The 16,386-nt window shown below is 42.4% G+C and overlaps 1 protein-coding gene across 1 annotated transcript in view; it reads left to right on the top strand.

Moving 5' to 3' along the window:
- The first annotated feature begins 1,801 nt into the window (after positions 1-1,801).
- Positions 1,802-16,386, top strand: part of LRGUK (leucine rich repeats and guanylate kinase domain containing) — a 103,158-nt gene continuing 88,573 nt past the window's right edge. The window contains exons 1-3 of the mRNA XM_068973246.1: positions 1,802-2,122; positions 9,805-9,912; positions 12,573-12,654. Coding sequence (XP_068829347.1) covers positions 1,802-2,122; positions 9,805-9,912; positions 12,573-12,654 — 511 coding nt within the window. The remainder of the gene's footprint in view (positions 2,123-9,804; positions 9,913-12,572; positions 12,655-16,386) is intronic.

Genomic DNA, 16,386 nt, shown 5'->3' on the forward strand with positions numbered 1-16,386 from the left:
GTTTGTTGTGATCCACACAGTCAAAGGCTTTAGCATAGTCAATAAAGCAGAAGTAGATGTTTTTCTGGAATTCTCTTGCTTTATTACGATCCAACAGATGTTGGCAATTTGATCTCTTTTTCCTCTGCCTTTTCTAAATCCAGCTTGAACATCCGGAATTTCCCAGTTCACATACTGTTGAAGCCTAGCTTGGAGAATTTTGAGCATTACTTTGCTAGTGTCTGAGATGAGTGCAGTTGTGCAGTAGTTTGAACATTCTTTGGCATTGTCTTTCTTTGGGACTGGAATGAAAACTGACTTTTTCCAGCATGGTAGCCACTGCTGAGTTTTCCAAATTTGCTGGCATTTTGAGTGCAGCACTTTAACCGCATCATCTCTTAGGGTTTGAAATAGCTCAGCTGGAATTCTATTACCTCCACTAGCTTTGTTTGTAGTAATGCTAAGCTATTGGAAACTACAAAAATCACACTGAGTTTTTCCATTTTTATACTTTCTTCCCTCTTCATCCTTGTGTCAGTTAGCCAGCCAGGTCTTATGGGGCTGAGGGTAGAGAGAAAAACCCCTTGGAAGAATATTCTACCCAGTGGAAAAAGAAGCAGGCAAGCAGTAAGATGAGCCTAGCAGAAAGAGATACTTTAATTATGGCCTTTACATTTATGGCCAGCAAGATAATGAAGGAAGGTAATTCTGAAAGCTTTCTGTCAGTTTTAATGGGCCCTCAAGCCCTGAGAAAAATAAGAGTCAATGGCTGGTGTCCATAAAGATTTTTTTTGTACTTCTCCCCTGACAGCCATTGACAGGATCATTTTGTATTTGCAACTGCTATCACCGAAGCATGGAGAAAAGGCCTGTAAGGCCAGGAGGATGAGAGCGATCTTCCTGCAAGGATCTCTATGGTCATCACTATGGCGATAATAGTTTCCATAATTTTCATTCTGCTTTTCTATACAGTGCCTACTTTGTGGAGCTCAAGGCTATAGGATTTAGGTCACATGAAATCACACTAGCATAAAATCATGCTTTGTAATCTTGCAAGAGTATTTTATAAAACTGCAAAGAGAACCTATGCAACAAGGTAAAAATTATTACCAGTGCAGATCATTGACTAATACAGTTATTTATGCAATGCTAATAGTTTTACAGAGGCTTTCAGATAAAGTGTGAGTTTGACAGTCGTTTTTTCCCCCTGTATTTGTATTGTTAAACCACTGCCAGTTTTTCTCCCCAAGGACATGGCTTATTATTTTGGGGGAAAAATGTAAATTAACTGCCAACCAGCTCTCAGTCGTCGTCTGGTAGTTTCTCTTTATTATCTGCAATTAAATCATAAGGACAGGAGTCATGCCTTCTATATCATGTATGCGCACTGCACTCTGCATAGAGTAAAATTTCAGTGTTATAAACTTTCCGACAGACAGCTTTACAGACATCTAACACTAAGTACATAAAGACCCTTCATGAAGGAAGCAGGATGGTGCGCTCACCAGTGATCTCAGGGTGGGATGAAAAATCTCCAAGAGGGGTCTCGAGGTCGAGAGAAAACAGTAGAACACTAAAAAAAAAACGGGGACGCAGAGAAAAAAGATGAAAAACGAGAAAGACAAGCCAAAAGAAACAGAGCCAACGACTTAACAGACTAAAAAAGAAAGATCACAGCAAGCGGACAGAAAGCTAAGCTGAAATACAGTGGCAAAGCAAGCTGAAAGGGAGAACGCACGAGGGGCAGAGACTACAGCCCCCGAAACCCCTTGCGGCACCTCCTCCCTGGGCGTCCATCTCCTAGGCAACCTCTGTAAACAAGATGGCGACCTCCGGGAGCGAGCCCAAGTTTCCGAAGCCTTCCTCTCTCCAGGGAGGCATGAGCATTTCACGAACTGGAGCGCAGTCGAAAGTGCTGCACTCAGAAAAGGATCGTCACTCTTGCTGGTCTCCTTTTCCCATGGGTCAGAGACCGAAAAATACTTTATGCAAAGCCTCCTCCTACCTGCTCCAGCACCTCATTCACCGCTATCAGGAGTCAGACGTGGACAGAGATTACTACGACCTGGAAGAGGGCGAGGGCGACGGCGAGGGCGAAGTGGAATCCGAGGAGTCCTCAGAATCCGAAATGCTGAATTTTGAGGTGTGCCTTCCCTCCACCCCTCACCCCCTCAGTTCCTTCTCCAGAGGTCAGAACCCCTTCACCAGCCTGCGGCTGAGCCCCATTCCTAGGGCTCCAGGAGTGCCTCTTCCTTACCGCTCCGAGACTCCCCTTCTCCTCCCCATTTCTGTTAGCCCATTTCCTCACCCTTCATTTTTCATTAGCACATGTGATTCCTTAAGAGTCGTTACGCAGCGTCCTTTAAAAAAGTATTTGTATGAGAGTTGTGACTTTAACTTTTTCAAAATTATACGTCTACAGCGTTGTGAATTGACAAGAGTTCCACCTCTGTACCTTTTCGTCATGACTGTGAAATACTCCAACACTCTCCTCAGTTTCTAGTCCCTTCATCCTCCTTCCTCTAGGAAAAGCAGACAAACCCAAAAACCCCTCTTGAAGTAATCTTAAGTGCTGCTGTTCCCTTCTACGGGATATCTTCCCAACCCAGGGATCGATCCGAGGTCTCCCACATTCCAGTCAGATTCTTTACCAGCTTGAACCACAAGGAAAGCCCATTTTATTCCTCAAAGACCAAGTGTCTTGAAAGTTTTATATATTACTTATGCCAGGGGTATATAATGCATTATACAGACAACACACACATGCACGCACCACTCACTGTGAGAATATTTTAGGATTTGGGGAATGTCCCAACATTCCCATCAGTGATACCTGTTGGCAGCTTGGCCTTTTACACTGATAATACAAATTCCCTCTTTTCTACAGTGTCTCATCTAAACAGCACCCAATTCCACTCCTTACACTTATCATCATCCTATTCCTTCCTTAGTTCCTTACCTGCCTTCTTGTCCCTTTCTACTTCATATTGTACCAATTCCTTCTCTTGACTTCCTAATGAACTGTTTGTTTTCTTTAAAAATGTAAATTGATTTGCTTTCTTTTAGTAAACTGTTAGGTTTTCCTCTTTGTCTTGGCTGCCAGGAAATATAACATTTTTTTTCCCCCTTAATTCAAAAATTTTCTTAATTTCAATAGTTTTTCTCTAGATTACATTTTTCTCTTCCCTTTCTTCCTCTTTGATAGTATAAATTGCTTCAGACTCTTTTCAGAAGTAGATATAATAGAGAAACACTTTCCAACATCTGGTTCTGTGATGTTTTTCTGACACCCTCTCTGTCTCATTGTACCTTTCATTTCCTAGTCCCCTTTCTTTCCCCCTTGAACTCAAACAGGTCTCTCTTTTTTATGCCTGTCCTCATCTCCATTCCTCACTTGTCTTGTTTTTTCTTGTTTTCCCCTCTAACTTGCACTGTATTCTGTCTCTCTGGTTCTACCACTGACTGTCTACACCGTGTCCCTGCTTGGGTTCCCTTCTTTTGTAATGTCCTTTTGTTCAGTTTCCACATTTGGCCCATTTTTTTCTAACCTCACATTCCCCCCCTCCCCAATCTTCTACCTTCCTTCTTTTCCTCCCTCCTTTTACATGGGCTAAACCTCAATTTTTCTTAAAAGTGAGCCATGGAAAATTATTACTTATTTTGTTCATCTTTTGTTGATTTACTTGCCATGCGTAATAGTGACTGTTGCAAAACTGTAGCAATGTTTTTACAACTTTGAGATGTTTATATGGTTTCTACCATCTTTCACCCCAGAGGAATTAACAAATGAATCACCAGTTTACTTTATTATTCTAATTAACGTGTGTTCTTCAGCTGTGGGGTTCATTAATGCCATTGTTAATCTGTCTTCAGTATGCCATTAAAAACCATAGAGGGGGAGGGGGTTGACTTGAACTAGTTAATCCTTTTTCGCTTGTAGGCTCTGTGTGGGAAAAGTGTATTAATTCTTTCGTTTATGTTCCAAATATTAATATTTATTTTATGTCCTCACATTCTATTTTAGTTTTTATAGTGTCTCATATGTTTTTTTTATGTTGAGTAAACCGAAAAGTTTTAAGAGGAAATACCTGAACTTTTTTGTTCAGTGATTTATTTTCCATATCCTAGCCTGATTAAGATTTATAAGGCTCTGATGGTCAAAATGACAAAGTGCCTATAATGTAATTAGGCTCAATGAACTTGAAGGAGGTCGGGCAGAATATTGTTCAGAATGTTGCCTTTGGAATTAGATATTTGTATAAAATCTTTTGTTCGTTGTGAGATCTTGAGCAAGTTATACTCTCTGCATCTCATCCCCGGTATGGGAATTATAACAATACCTACCTCACAGGAGAGTTGTGAAAATTAAATGAGATCCTATGTGTAAGCTACTGAGCACAATATATCATTTATACTAACACAAGTAATAACTTACCTGTTCTTATCTACTAACTGCTGCTGCTGCTAAGTTACTTCAGTCATGTCCAACTCTGTGCAACCCCATAGACGGCAGCCCACCAGGATCCCTCGTCCCTGGGATTCTCCAGGCAAGAACACTGGAGTGGGTTGCCATTGCCTTCTCCAATGCATGAAAGTGAAAAGTGAAAGTGAAGTTGCTTAGTCGTGTCCGACTCTTAGCGACCCCATGGACTGCAGCCTACCAGGCTCCTCCATCCATGGGATTTTCCAGGCAAGAGTACTGGAGTGGGGTGCCATTGCCTTCTCCTACTACACCCTATCAATTGACTTCATTAATTCAGCCTTCATGGAACAAACATTCATGAAACAAACATTCATGAACGATTATTCTATGGGAAGTACTCTTTTGATGATATAGGTCAGAAGAAGTGTCTGGGCCTGTAATACATTTCTGCTGTGTGAAAGCCACTCTTTGCCAATAACTTTATGTGGCTAGTAATGCCTATTCATTGAAAAGTTATAAGCATCAAATCTAATGGGAAAGTCTGTGTTAAAGTTCTTAACATAGTGTCAGATACAGCGTGGGCTCTCAAAAGATTTTATGTGTAATACATAATAGCAACAGTGTTGACTGAGGAAGATGAGAGCGTGATGGAGGACATGCAAGGTCCCAGCTCTCAGGGTGAGATAAGACTGTGAGGAAACCATAGCTATTCAGCCTGTGAACAGATGCCTACAGTGATAGCCGGGTTACAGGGTTGGTGGAAGACATGAAGGGAAGTAAACCCTTGTTTGAGTGCAGAGGTGGGGTATGGGCAGGCAGATGGCACCTTTCCAAGTGATGAATTATAGATAAGAACAGAAAAGGTAGATGGGTCGGAGGCCAGATTGTGGAGAGCTCTGGGTTGTTGTACTTCCTAGGTGGTGCTAGTAGTAAAGAACCTGCCTGCCAATGCAGGAAATAAAAGAGACACAGGTTCGAGCCCTGGGTTGGGAAGATCCCCTGAAGGAGGGCAAGGCAATCCACTCTAGTATTCTTGCCTGGAGAGTCCCATAAACAGAGGAGTCTGGCAGGCTACAGTCCATAGTGTTGCACAGAGTCAGACACAACTGAGGCACACACACACTGGGCTGCTGTAGGGACTGTGGACTTGACTCGTAAGCAGTAGGGAGCCTCTCTTGTGCCCGAGAGGGTTAGATTAGAGGGTGGTAAGTCTGGAGGCAGGGAGATTAGTGAGAAGCTGAGCAGCATCTGTGCAGGAGAGACAAGAGTCTGGATTAAGGCAATTGGAATAGAAAGGAAGCTAGTGATGAATACATATTTAGAATGAGACACTAATTGAACATGGGAAGTGTAGGTTAACTGTCAAGTCTATGGAATGTTCCATGGGGGGTATCAGACCACTAACTACCATGGGAAACAATGACAGGTGGAGCTGTGCAGTCAGGAGGTGGGCATGTGAATCATGGAAATCAGGAGAGGGTCAGAGACCTGGGAATCATTAGCACTGGAGTCTGTGGGATCATCCAGGAAGAGAAGAAAGAAGAGAAGGGGCGGGCTAAGGAAAAAACCCTGGGATACAGGTATCTCAGAAGATGAAGAGGATCTGGGGTTAGGGGAGGGAACTGGAAAGGACTGGTAAGAGAAAAAGAAGAAAGAAGAGCTGTATGGGTGAGAAGGCAGAGCAAGAAAGAATCTCAAGAACAGGGGAGAGGGTTACGTTGCCAAGAGGGTAAGTGGACCATGAAAAGGGCCATTTGTGGGCCATGGGGGATCTCAACCCATATGCATTTTGTGATGTGGTGAAGCCTGCAGCCTAACTGAAGTGAGTTGAGACATGAGTGGGAAGTGAACAAGGGGAAACTGAAGAGTAAAACAGCAACTCTGGAGGAGCTTGGCTATTAAGGGAAACTCCAGCTATTGCTGAAGGAACATGCAGGACCCAAAGGCCCCTTGGAGGACAGAAAGGACTCAGGTGCTCATAGAGCTGGAGAAGTGACAGCTTGGAGAAGGGCAGTGGAGAGTGACTGGTTAAACCACAAGCACAAGAGAGTACTATTGATGGTCCCTGAACATGGTCTCTGGGGAAAGGGAGCAGGACCCTGTGTGAGAAGGAACTGTCCTCCTCTGACACCCCAGCAAGAAGCTGACTCAAGTGTGGCACCAGAATGCATGCTTGTGGGTCTTTGCTGGCTCACTCAGAAGCGGGCACGGAGTAGGCTCATTAATTCGTTCAGCCCATGTTTGCGTGCCCTCCATGTATTAGGTACTGTCTTCCCCACCCAACCTTACACTTTAGCTATTTGAACTCTCGATAGTTTCCCCAGTGGGCCATGCTTGCTTTTGCAGTTTTGTACATGTCCCTTGTGCCAGAGATATTACTTTGCCAACAAAGGTCCATCCAGTCAAGACTATGGTTTTTCCAGTGGTCATGTATGGATGTGAGAGTCACATATGTCATGTATGTCATGACTGGGAAGAAGGCTGAGCGCCGAAGAATTGATGCTTTTGAACTGTGGTGTTGGAGAAGACTCTTGAGAGCCCCTTGGACTGCAAGGAGATCCAACCAGTCCATTCTGAAGGAGATCAGCCCCGGGATTTCTTTGGAGGGAATGATGCTGAAGCTGAAACTCCAGTACTTTGGCCACTTCATGTGAAGAGTTGACTCATTGGAAAAGACTTTGATGCTGGGAGGGATTGAGGGCAGGCGGAGAAGGGGACAACAGAGGATGAGATGGCTGGGTGGCATCACGGACTCGATGGATGAGTCTGACTGAACTCCAGGAGTTGGTGATGGACAGGGAGGCCTGGCGTGCTGCGATTCATGGGGTTGCAGAGTCGGACACGACTGAGAGACTGACGTGAACTGAACTTGGGCCCACAGTACCCTTCTTGGCCCTCTTCTGCCCTTTCTTCTCCTTTGTCAGAATAACTCACAGCTTCGGGTCTCAATAGCTGTCTCTCCAAGGAAGCCTTTGCTAACCCCCTACTCTTCACTAGAACTGCCTTGAAATGGGAACTCTGCTAGTCAAAGCACCCTGCCCACCTCTATAGTAGTTTATGCAAGTCCTGAAATCATTTGCATACTTGTCTAGCATGTGCTTGGCACGCAAGGAAGTTTTTTTTTTATCCCAAATGGATAATGAACATGCATAATCCCTGCCTCGATGCAGGGGTTGACTGTGAGGTTGATTCAGGTTTGGCTTTGCATGGTACAGTTGCAGTCAGGACAGGCAGGCAGAGACTTGAGGGTAGAGAGACATTGAAATTGCCCATGGGAGACCCAGTCAGGAAGGAAGTATATAGTTGGGAGGGGACAGATAGACTCGGAGAAAGGGGTGGATGAACAGACTGGAAATTTTGTTGTGGTCAGTGACCAAATTCAGGGGATGCTGGAAAGGCTGAAGGATGAGCAACTGTGGGATCCGAGAGCCACGGAAGATTTGAGGTCTAAGGTTTCTAAGGTGGAGCAGTTTAGCGTGATGACTGGGTCCAGGCCACAGCCAGGGGAGTGAGTGGCTGAAGTTATCTGGATCCATTTTTAAATGTTTGAGTTGAGAAAGTAAAGGAACATGTGTGTGTGTGCATGTGTGTGTGTGTGTGTGTGTGTGCATGTGCTTGGAGCGGTTGGGATGGTGAGTGGCCTTCCTCAGGGATTCTGAAGCCACCCAGCATGCAGACTGGGCTGGTCAAGGTCTGAAAATGACCAGAGACCAGGAGGGAGAGACGGCACTGAGAAATGGCAGGGACTTAAAGAGGTGTGAGGGGGAGCCATGGAAAGTCTCGCCCTGCGGGTCTGGGACAATGCTGACCATGAGGCCAGTCTCTGTATCAATGGCTGTGTTGAAAAACGGATCTACTGTGAGGAAGGGATGCTGTGGCATCTAGTTTACAGGAGCCGGAGGGAGTGGGCCGTGTGGAAAGTTTGAGAGGTCAGGTGGCACTGTCTTACCTCAATTCCTTCCCAGGCCATCTATAAAAAATAGTAACTGTTGTGAAAAGTAGATCTCTTTCCCCCATTTTGTGAACAGATTGATTGGTATCAATGAATGAGACCTTAAGATGTGGAATTTCTCAGTTCATCAATTCGTACTAACAGCTCCCATTCATTGGGAACACTTGCTGTGTTCTAGGCACTGTGCTAAGAGCTTTATGTTCACAGTTACTTTTAATTATCTTCAAAACATTAAGAGAAAGTAATAACATACCCTATTTACAGATGAAAAATATGAGGCTCAGAGAAAACTTTGTCTCTCAAAGTCATATATTCAAAATGGCGGATCTGGGCTTCAAACCAAGCCTGCCCAACTGTGAGCTGTATTTGATTCTCTAAGATAGTGGTTGGATGGCATCAACAATTCGATGGACATGAGTCCTTCCCTGCAGGACAGGGAAGCCTGCAGTCCGTGGGATTGCAAAGAGTGAGACACGACTGAGCTACTGAAAAATAGCAACAAGATAGTGGAAATTTGAAAGGAAATAAAAACTTTTCACAATAGCACCACACTACTTACTTATGTCCTCAGTACGAGCAGTCTGAACAGCACTTCTGATTCCCAAGTTAATGTAAAGTGATCTAAAACACCTGAAAGAGTGTTTTGCCTTCATAGTCCACGTACCAGTTACACTGATAGTTGTATTGCTGTGACTTAAAAAATTACTCTTTTGTGTCCTAATGCTGATGTTAGTGTTAATGTGTTTGTCATTATAGAGTGGCCAGCAGCTCAAATACAGCACTATTATCTCTTCTCTTGGGGAGAATGGGGAGAGGGGGTGTTGGGCCACCACTGGTTCATGACGTCTGTAGACTAAGGACCAGCCTCCTTTTTGAAATTATTACCCTTTTAATTTTGTAAATGGTATGAATCCAACAAGATTAGCCAAGGCAAAGTGAACCCGAGGACCCATTTTCTCCAACAAGAATGCCAGATGTAGAGAAGTCATTACCTTAATGTGGTGTAACCCTCCTTTAGGGTGTGGACAAGCAGTCAAGTGCAGTTAGTGGTTAGAACTGCCTTGAGGTCAGGCAGATTCTGGTTTGTATTCTGGGCTCTGTGGTTTCAGGCTAGTCTTGGTATGTGAGCCTTAGTTGTATAATGCAGCTAAGAGTACCTCCCTCAGAATTGTTAGGAGGATCAGTGAGTGGACCCACTGAGAGCTCTTAGCACCGAATGGCACTCAATGCTATCAGCAATGAGACATTGATTGGATAGATACATTTTTTAATTGTATGTAATATGCATAGGTCTTCAACACAGTTTTCTTGGGGGCCAGTAAATTTTGGAAGTCTCAGCTCCCAGATGTGTAATATACTAAATAAGTGCTAGATATGACGAAGTGGATTTTTTCTTTTCTAATGGAAGTCCTTTCTTTGTCCACCTGTCTGTTTTGTTTTGTTTTTGCAGGGAGGATTTGATGGGGTCCTGAGGGAGGAGGTTGTGGCTGAGAAGCTCTACCAACTAGGGCGCTCAGGCTCTGGGACGGAGCAGGTCTACCTCAGCCTGACTTTATCAGTGAGTATGACAAGGTCACCATTGTGTGGCTCCATCTTGACCCTGGTTGGACCATATCCATGTTCTCTGCTAACTCACAGTTATTTTGGTGGTCCCAAATCTCTGAGTCTTGCATTTGACAGAAAATGGCAATGAGTTATTTATGTTTGACATCAAAGAGCCCTGGCCAGTCCAGCAATCAGCTGCCTTCCCCCCAATTCCTTTGTTTTCATTTCCTCACAGTCTGTTTCTTTCATCTTAAGCAGTCTATTTTTTAGTAATCAATGCTTTCCTTCTAGGAGGTTGAATTTGATTCTGTAAAACCAATCAAAAACTCTTTTAAGATTTGTTTTTTCCCTCTGATCAGTGGCAGGACTAAAATTTATATCTGAATCCAGGGGAACAAAGTATTTTGGTATTGACTTGGCCCCCCTCCCATAAATACGTAGCTGTGAGCTATAGCTCACTTTCCAAAAGATATCTATTATGAAAGAAAACATGTATTGTTATTCATCAATTTATAAGATTTCGATACTAGCACAGAATCTTGGCTCTAAATTTATCATAAGAGAAGCTGTAAGAGCAGACTACTTAGGATTTCAGCTTTTGTCCTCATTTCGTTTCTTTATAGACACAAAAATGCCATTTATCTCTTTCTGCTTCCTCATATTGTAAAGCATTAACTCCTCCTTGGAGGTCCACAGAGTAAGTGCAGAGATGCTGGTGAAGAAAGCACACTGAAATTCTGCTATGGCACCCTACTTTGGCTCAAGCATATATAATTCATAGCAAGGCTGTTTTGTCTTAGATTTGAACAAGTGAGCTACCTAAGAAATGTTAAAGCCCCTTTCGCCCATGCTGGTTTCATGGCATGTCCCTTGACAACAGCAGACAAAGGCTCTCATCTTTTACTCTTTTCACTTCACGGCATTTTAGGGATGACTCCGCGAGTCAGGCAGTAACATACAGGGAGCGCCTTGGGCGTGTTGCACTGTGTTAGGCTTTGGAATGGAAGATAGTTCCTGCAGCCAGTACCTTTCCACATAAGTTCCTTCTAATCAAAATTCTACTTACATACCCAGTACCTGCCTTAAACTGATCTGCAAAAAAGCACAATTCTTTAAATCATTTCAGCTGGATGGACTGAAGCTTAACTTACTTTGTCACTGATCTCCTTACCTTTGAGATATTATATGTTGATTTACTTTGCCCTAATAACCTGTCTTACTGAATACACTTTCTTAGGGTTGGCCAGGTTAGTGATTTTCCCCCCTTATATCTTACTTATGTTACATGTAATTTTTATTATTTTTATTAAAAATAAATAAACTAATAAATATTATTTTTATTATTTGTGTGCAGTTTCTCTCCTCCCCAAAGTTGTAAATAAATTAATAAATTAATTAATATTATTTTATTATTTTTATTATTTGTGTGCAGTTTCTCTCCTCCCCAAAGTTATAAATTAATTATTAATTAATTAATTAATATTATTTTATTATTTTTATTTTTATTATTTGTGTGCACAGTTTCTCTCCTTCCCAAAGTTGTAAATAAATTAATAAATAAATTAATATTATTTTATTATTTTTTATTTTTATTATTTGTGTGCACAGTTTCTCTCCTCCCCAAAGTTGTAAATAAATTAATTAATTAATTAATAATATTATTATTTTTTTAATTTTTATTATTTGTGTGCACAGTTTCTTTCCTCCCCAAAGTTGTAAGTTTATAAGGGCTAAATGTAGCTCTGGTCCATCATTATATGTGTTTCTCATCATGCCAAGCTTAATGCCTTGTACATAGTAGGTTTCTTAGTGATAATTACTGTTCTAGTGGCCTTCCTTAAACATTCTTATCATTCTCATATTTGAGAACTTGCTTATAATGACACTTTATCGATTGGCTTTGTCTGACTCTGGCATCACAGAGTAGACCAGTGACATGAACCTTTGTTTCAAGTGACCAAATTCCCCTCCAACCCCTCAGGAAGTTCAGTAGATGCAAGATTTCCTGGAGAGCATCTGAGACTTGGATTCTGGAAATTTGGAGTTGCTTCTCTATCGCTGACTTGCTAAGTGATTTTAAGCTATTTGTGTACTTCTCTGTACCCCACATGCCTCCTCACTCCATTGGGGATAATGTGCCCTACAGATCTCACAGGTTTGTTTGATCAGATGAGATTATTGTGAGAGAGCTTTGAAAACCAAGCCTGAGAAAACGTGTAGGAAGTATTGTTATTCATGATCGCTTGATGAGGTGTGAACTTGTCTACACTTTGTTTGAATTCTAGGCATTTGCTTTTTCTTTTCTTCTACAAGATAAAGGCTTTGGCTTTATTGCTTTTATGTGTGTGCATGTTTTTATAAAATATAAAACTCTGCTCTAAAGGTCTTCATGAACACTGCTTTAATTTGCCTTTTCATGTTGTATCTGTTCTTGCTAACAACCCTAATTATCCAAGCTATTATTTCCTTCAGAGGAATGCATTTTTGATAGAGTTTGTAGTCTCTTTTGAGATCCTATTAGTAATAGGCTTCAGGTTTTATCCTCTCATTCCTACAATACTTTCAAAGGAAATTCTGGATTTCTCCATCAACTTTTATTTCCAGATATCTTGAGAAGCCTGAGTACTCTTCTGCTAAAGCCACATTAAAGTCATTTGCCTTTTATTTTCTCAGGATCTTGATTTAACTGACGTTAGCATCCTCTGTGGATATGTTCACCTACAGAAGTTGGATCTTTCAGTAAATAAAATTGAAGGTATGTCGTTGTCATTCTAGTAAATTGATGGATCACTGAATTATTACAAAATTTAAGCTTTGCAGAGGGCAATATACTTTAATACTACCAAACTTGATATAAATGCTATTATGGATCAGTTCATGCATTCATCCTCTATTTTCCATGAGAAGAAAAAAAAAAAGCACCTGTGACTCACGAGAAAAGAAAAATGCAGAGGTCAGCAAATATGCTGTATTATGTGATGGTTGAGACCCATTCAATGATATTGAAGAGTATCAGATGGAACATTTGCTCTTTGCTTTCCAGAGATGGATCGTTACTTCTTTAGTGCTTCCTGAATATTTGATGGCTCCCATTTCTTTCCCTCTATTAGTTTATTCAGTGGAGAGGAATTAGTCCTTTTTCTTTCCCCTTTAATGGATGCTTTTCTTTAATTTGCATTTGTATCTACATCTTAATCCTGGCATGCTGCTTCTGTTCTTATTTGAGCACCAGGGATTCAGAAATATTTTTTCCCCCCTCTCTTTGTTCTCTCTATGTAGTTAATGGGTTCTTACAGGTCTAACCCTGCCATTTATGGTTCCTTATAAGGTATCTGTTGTGATACCTAGCTCACATTTAACGAAATTAGTCACATTTTCTCCAAAGCTTGATCCTTGCTTCTGTAATAATTTTCTGATCTTATTTGAAATTTCTGACCTGCTTTTTTCTTCACTGATAACCTTTCCATTCACTTCTTTAGCTCTTTTTTTAAGACCATTAAGGGTCGCTGATATGGTCTTCTCTGATTCGTTTTCTGATTTCTTCCTCTCATTTGACTGCAGTAATTAAAATTCACTCCTTTCAATGGCTAAGACACATTCCAGCATATTTTAATTCTAAAGTGCTACTGTTTTGAAACACTTTCCATGACTTTTTTTCTAGTTTCATAAAATTTTTTTTTTTTTTGTAAATTACAAACGTGCACAAGTAGAGAGCTTTGTAATGAATATTCAGGTTCAACAATTATCAACCCATGGCCCCTCTTGCCTCACCCATCCTCCCCTGCTCCCCTCCCTAGGGCTATTTAAGGCAATTCCCAGATATCATATCATCAGAAAGACTTTTTAGTGTTACTAGGAGGCTCTTCCCACCTCCAAGATTGTTTTCACTTACTAGATAAGGGGTTGCAGGGACTCCAGGAGCTTTTAGTGCTTGATGAAAGGGAAAGAAATGTGGCTTCAGACCTTTACCCCTTGAGCAAGTAGTCCTTGGGAGCAAATGAAGCCTTCTTCTTCAGATCAGTCTCTTTCAATCTTATATGTCATCTTCTATTAACTCATCAAGTGTCCAAGAACCTACTGTGAGTGAAATAAGTGAAAGTGGAAAGTATTAGTCGTGTCCAACTCTTTGCGACCCCATGGACTGTAGCCTGGCAGGCTCCTCTGTCCATGGAATTCTTCAGACAAGAATTCTGGAGTGAGTAGCCATTCCCTTCTCCAGGGGGTCTTCCCAACCCAGTGATCAAACCCAGGTCTCCTGCACTGCAGGCAGTTTCTTAACCATCTGAGCCACCAGGGAAGCCTGTGTTGTTGTTCTCAACAGTCACTCAGTTCTGTTCAGTCGCTCAGTCGTGTCCAATTCTGTGACCCCACGCACTGCCACACATCAGGCTTCCCTGTCTTTCACCATCTCCCGGAGCTTACTCAAACTCCTCTCTATTAAGTCGGTGATGCCATCCACCATCTCATCCTCTGTCGTCCCCTTCTCCTCCTGTCTTCAGTCTTTCCCAGCATCAGGGTCTTTTCCAATGAGTTGGCTCTTCTCATCAGGTAGCCAAAGTATTGGCGCTTCAGCTTTAGCATCAATCCTTCCAATGAATATTTAGGGTTGATTTCCTTTAGGATGGACTGGTTTGATCTCCTTGCTGTCCAAGGGACTCTCAAGAGTCTTCTCCAACACCACAGTTTGAAAGCATCAATTCAAAAGCAATGTGTAAGGCATAGTATATATTTTTCTTTCCAAGAGAACAGCTTTTTTGATGGCCTGATAAGGACCAGATTTCAACTTGCATCAGTATTACCTGGAGGGGGTCTGTTAAAACAGAGATACCTGTGCCCCACCCTCAGACTTTCTGATTCTGTAGATCTGAGGTGGGACTTGAAAATTTGCGCTTCTAATTACTTGCCCTGAAAGTGGAGACAGGACCACACTTTGAGAACCACGGATGCAGACATGAGGAGCTCCTGCCATCTGGTGGACACCGAGGTCACTACACCGAGTAGAGAGAGGAGTCCAGCAACCCAGACAGTGAATTTTTTCTATCAGAGTAATTCGAAAGCACTGGGCACACACCAGATGTGAAATGTACTCATGATCCAAGTGGTAGCTGCTGCTTCTACTTTAAGACAGTGCTCCATAGTACAGCACTTACCTGCCCACAGAAAAATCAACTTCAAGGGGACATTGGGGCCTGTGGAAATGAAAAGGGTCAATGGAGATAATCGCTGACAGACATGGAGCTGATCTTGTCTGGCGCAAATAGGCAAAACTGTAGCAAACAGGCAAAATTGTGAAGCCATTACGTTTCTCCTTAGCTTTCCTCTTACAGGCAGCCTTCTTGGATTTGCTCATGAATTCCCACCAAAGTGTTGCTGTCTTAATGTTTTGTAATTTCATGAGAAAGACAGGCTAAAGAAGGCTGAGGTTTAGACCAGAGAAATAAAGTAGAAATTGGTAGGAATCTCATGGCTTCTGCCACCCTGAGAAGCTAAGATGTCGAGAGGATGTGTGGGGAGGACCCTCACCTTACCAGCTCCACATTCTTCATGGCACAAGCCCGGGGTTCGGCTATGCTCCCTTCTCCTGGCCTGGGGGTGACTCTGTTACCTGGTGAAGGGAGGAGCACTTTGCTGGGCTTCAGGGGTGTGCAGGCTGTGTTCCCCTCCAGAGGCCATCCTCTGAAGAGTTGTGATGGCTGATTGTGTGATCTAGAGTGAAAAGATGGGTGGAGATGCCCATTAGTGGTAGAGGTGGTGCTGTAAATCCTTAAGATGAGACTCTTCCCGAGTCTCTCCCTGATTCTCCTGCTGCCCCAAAGCCCGTCTCCTGTCAAGCGGCAGAGAGAAGCAGCACCAGGCTTCACTGTTTCTTATGTTGTGTATGTCATGTCATCAGCACCGCCGTCTTTTACTTAGTATTCTAGGTACAGAATACTGGCTGGGGATAAAATGCAAAACCCCGACATGGTTTTGAACCAGCCCAGAATCAAAGTAAAATAATAGCCATAATTTAAATCACTTCAAATAATTAATGAGATTTAAGATTGAGTCCATCTGAAACAAAATGTAATTTATAACGAAGAACTAATTGTGGCATTTGCCGTCCTTCCGAAAAAGACCTAATGCAGTTATTCAGGGGCTAATTATCGAGAGGATTATGGAAAGCTTTAGTTCCTCCAAGCCTGGCATTTTTGAAGCACTGACTGTTAGCAGTCCGGGGAGAGTGAGCTGGAACTCAGGAAACCTTGGCCATTTCTTTCCTGAAGGTGCTGGAAGATGGGAACAGGAGAGCTGAGGGGACCCAGGAGAATTTCCATTGTGGGGGTGGGGGCCCTAGAGAAGACAGTTACATTGTAGACTCATTATGTGCTTTCCACGCTGTGTGTGTGTGTGTGTGTGTGTGTGTGTGTGTGCATGCAGTGTGTGTTGTTTTGCATATTCCTATTTTTGTTCATTTAATTCATCTGGAATAATTAAGATGTGCTGGCAA

The sequence above is a fragment of the Capricornis sumatraensis genome, chromosome 5, assembly GCF_032405125.1.
Source record: "Capricornis sumatraensis isolate serow.1 chromosome 5, serow.2, whole genome shotgun sequence".
Lineage (NCBI taxonomy): Eukaryota > Metazoa > Chordata > Mammalia > Artiodactyla > Bovidae > Capricornis > Capricornis sumatraensis.